The sequence below is a fragment of the Drosophila mojavensis genome, unplaced genomic scaffold (assembly GCF_018153725.1).
Source record: "Drosophila mojavensis isolate 15081-1352.22 unplaced genomic scaffold, ASM1815372v1 contig_136, whole genome shotgun sequence".
Lineage (NCBI taxonomy): Eukaryota > Metazoa > Arthropoda > Insecta > Diptera > Drosophilidae > Drosophila > Drosophila mojavensis.
In genome coordinates this window covers 4,232,875-4,237,328 of record NW_025318667.1, presented here as the reverse complement: position 1 = coordinate 4,237,328, position 4,454 = coordinate 4,232,875, and the positions used below count along the sequence as shown (strand labels likewise).

General features: G+C 40.0%; 1 protein-coding gene across 1 annotated transcript; it reads left to right on the top strand.

The window, feature by feature from the left end:
* Positions 1-1,613: 1,613 nt before the first annotated feature.
* LOC6585329 (cell wall protein DAN4) lies at positions 1,614-3,782 on the top strand. Its single transcript, XM_032732834.2, has 4 exons — positions 1,614-1,851; positions 1,914-2,968; positions 3,035-3,103; positions 3,216-3,782. The coding sequence occupies exons 1-4, from the start codon at positions 1,620-1,622 to the stop codon at positions 3,654-3,656; spliced, it is 1,797 nt and encodes a 598-aa protein (XP_032588725.1). The 5' UTR covers positions 1,614-1,619; the 3' UTR covers positions 3,657-3,782.
* The last annotated feature ends 672 nt before the right edge of the window (positions 3,783-4,454 follow it).

Here is a 4,454-nt window from a genome sequence, read left to right as displayed (position 1 = left end):
GCCGGCGCGAGGCTGAGCGCTCTGCCATGGAGTCCTAACAGACTTATCCTACAAGTTGGCCAGCAAGCAGTGCCAACTGTTATACGAGGGCCGTTTGAGCTGATGCACAGTGGTGCAAATGTTTAATGACACATTTTGATTGAATTTGAGCGCAAAAGTTTTTAATTTTTTTTAATATTTATTTTTTTTTTTATATATCGCTATTTTTGTCTTTTATAAATACAAATTTTAGTAACTCTAAGACATATTTTTCCTTCCTTTTCTTTTTGGTGCATGGGAATATTGAATCACTTTCTAAATTTGTAAGATTATTCATTATATATAAATACAATTTTAGTTATAATTTCTTAAAAAGGTAAATCATTTACCTTGGTTTTCTTAGTGAATATTGAATTTAGCTTAGCTAGCACGGCAGACAGTATAATCCTATTATATATATTCTCGATTGGAATGAACTAAGTTGATGTAGTCCCGTAAATCTATCAGTCCGTATGAATGCAGAGTAACAAAGATTTAACATTTTTTAACCTCAAAATAAGCTTTATACACACAACTAGGCTTAAACTCATTGCTTACAGTTAAGCATATATTCTATTGATATACCTTTTGACATTCGACTCTGTAATTATTGTACTTATAATCACATATATAAGTTAAATATATTCATAGCACATTAACCACTGTGCGTGGGCCCAGCATTTGGTAACTTGATCTCTGTTTGAACTCTAGCCCCATCAAATTGTGCGCTAGAACACTTAATTGCTCTTTATAGTTGTTAATTAAGGGCAATAAAGTTTCAAATAACTATTTCAATGTAATTACGCAGGCAGGAAATGACCCAATAAAAAGGAGTAAAAAATATGCACTATTTTTATCAACAAGATGATATAATTTTTATAAAAATATCAAAATGGAATAGCGAATGAAGCTTGGCATAAATGAATATCTCAAGGTGCAGCTTAAAGATAAAATTTTATTATAATTGAAAAGCTCTCTTTAAAAATGAGGGAAAATTTATGAATACCGCAAAGCACACATTTTTAAATCATTAAAAAAATTAGAGTTATAAAACTGTCATACTCTTTGCATATGTTAAGATATGTTATAAGCAGCGCTCGTTGTGGACGTCAGCAGATGGGAGATGCTGCGCACTGCTTGGCGAACTGCTTGCGGTGCTGTCATGGCGTCAAGCAGGTCAAGCATGGCAAGCAGTTATTCAAATTGAAGTGCATCCGCACAAATACATTGCACTGCAACTCAATTTAAAGTTAATTAGTTGACATTGATAGCTTAATTAATTTAGTTAACCACCAGCCGGAGGTTACAAAGAATGGTGCAAAGGTACAAGAATGTTGTGTCTGGCGCCAGCCTTTTGTTGTGTTGAGTGCAGGTCAGGCACGTAAGCAGCGAGATGATAAGACACCGACGTATGCCGACGTCTGCTACGGCTGCAGCGAACATAGAGAGAGAAAGACAAAGACAGACAGAGACAGAGAGAGAGAGAGGTGGAGATAGATGCGAGGCGGCAGCAGCAGCTATGCATCTTAGGTTTCTCTCTCAGGTATAAAAAAGCGAGTGCAGGGCGAACAAAGCATATTATTGGCCCATAGACCTTCAGCATGTGGTCACAGCTCGTCTCCATTGCATTGGCACTCTGCTCGCTCAGCTTGGTCACTGCCCAGCGCTGTGTGGATCAGGTGCACCACGAGCAGCCAGCACTAAACGGACGTGTCGACTATGCTGCCTGCGGCCGATCTGTGTGCGCCACCGACGGCTACTGCTATCGTTTGTTCCACAACATTTGCTACCTGAACGCTTACAATGTGCGTTTGCTGTTCGCTGGCCAACGGGGTAAGTTTCCTGCTGGTAGTGAACTAAAAGCTCCCCGATCTTTAATCTCAAATATTCTTTAGCACTTGTGCAGGCTGACATACGGCATTGCTTGCCAGAGCCAAGGTGGCTCGACTACAACACACCCTACGATCCACGATTGCTGGCTAGCCCTTATGTGAATGCCAACAAAGGCTATGCAGGTGCCTACGAAACACCCTATTTATATGAATCCGTCGATCCAGAGCCAAGCTACTCCAGATCATATGATCCCTATCTCTACTACAAGGCACAGGACACATATTCGCCGACCAACGGCTTTTATTATAGGAATATGCGTGAATATTTGACTCAACGTCAGCCGAAGCCATCGACTTCATACAGGAAACCTAAAGCGAAATGCTCAACAACAGCATCACCAATAACTGCATCCACAACAACAGTATCCACTACACCAATACCTACAACAACAGCATCCACAGCCGCATTATCCACATTAGCAGCATCCACAACAACAGCTTCTACAACAACACCATCTACAACATCCACAACAACAGCTTCTACAACAACACCATCTACAACATCTACAACCACAGCTTCTACAACAACACCATCTACAACATCCACAACAACAGCTTCTACAACAACACAATCTACAACAACCACAGCAATAGCTTCTACAACAACTCCATCTACAACATCCACAGCAATAGCTTCTACAACAACAGCTTCTACAACAACACCATCTACAACAACCACAACAACAACTTCTACAACATCCACTACGCCAGAATCTACAACAACAGCTTCCACAACAACAGTTTCTACAACTGCTTCCACAACAATACCTTCCACAACAATACCTTCCACAACAACACCTTCCACAACAACGCCATCCACAACAACAGTACCCACAACAACAGCATCGACAACACCATCCACCACAATAACATCCACGCCACCAACTACAGTAACTGTAGACTTATTAGGATCTGCAGCAGATGTTGCACAGTCCTCAACACTATCCACAACGCATTCGCCAACTATTTCAAGCACGACGCAATCAACAACTACAACAACAGCAACGAGCCCACAAACCACATCGCCGTCCAGCTCGTCAGTTACAGCAGTGTCCACAGTAAATACTACAGTAGTATCCACAATAGCATCCACAATAACGTCCACAATAAATTCAATATTACAGTCGAGCACCCCTCCGGCTACAACAGCATCTACCGCAGCACCCACAACCGCCAGCATCGACTTGGATGACGTAAGTAGTAGCTAGTGCAATATTACAGCAACTTCTACACGTAATACCACGTGTGTCAGGTATAAAATTTAACACTCGATAATCTCTACTCTATATATTTTCTTTCGAGTAGAACACTCTGGTTTCTCTGGTCTTCACAATGCCCAATGGCCGGGTCTTTAGACTCTCTATGGCCTCGCAGATAACCAACCCAACAACGGGCAATAAGACATGCGCCGAGGAGACGCAGTTAGAGCTGCGATATAGGGGCCTATCGGAGCCGCTGAAGTTCACTGGATGTCTCTACAACAACTCGACACGAAATGGAACGAACTATAGCACCACAACCACTAGCAGACCAACGCCTAAGCCATACTACAGTCCAAGCAGATTGATTGACTATAGACCCGTTGGCTACCTATATAGCATTACTTATGGCTCTGCTTATGAGGCCCCCTACGGATCCGGTCCTGTACCTCAATATAGAGCGGGCCCTGGACCCCGCCATGGTAATACTAGGCTTAAAGTTCATGCCAGCGCCTCCGCTTCAGCAAATGTCCCATATTATGACTAATATCAATATCTATGACCCACCTCAATGGTACTCGACCCCATTATAATCAATAAGACTTACTATTTGTACACCATGCATATACTACATATATATAAATAAATAAATAAATATATTTTTGATACCTAAGCAACTTCTTTGACACTTGATACGTGAGATATGTCATTGAGCATACTTAGAGACCTACCTCAACGATATTGCCATAAGCTATACGACTTGCATAATTGCATACCGTGCATAGCTATAGAGCTACATATATATGTACATGAGTATTTGAAACATGACACTTGATACCAAAGGTATTCCAAATTTGTGGATATTTCAAAGGTTTTTGTGATTGCATTCTCTATATGATTACTTTTCCTTCAGGTCTTAGGGGCCTACAGCTGGTGTTGAATCATTAAACTTTAAAGCTTAAAGTATCACACACAGTTTCCTCCTCTCAAATATCCTATCATAAATAATAAGAATTTCTTTTTATATGTAATATGTATATACATACATATATCAAGACATTTTACATTTTAGACGCTATTTATCTGTTGTCAGAGGTATTCGTGGATGTTTTGAAGGTCTTATATGATTGGATTCCATTATAATCATAGTGTAGATAAATTTTATTTTTTGCTTAGAATCATCAGATATGATAACTAAAGCATTTTACTTACCCATTGAGTAAAGACCTACCTCAATGGTATAAAGTTTTGCTATGTATTGTATTCATTACATGTCAAAATTTTTGATAGCGAAGCAAATTTGTTGGACACTTGATACGAAAAGTGTTTTATCATCAAAATTTGT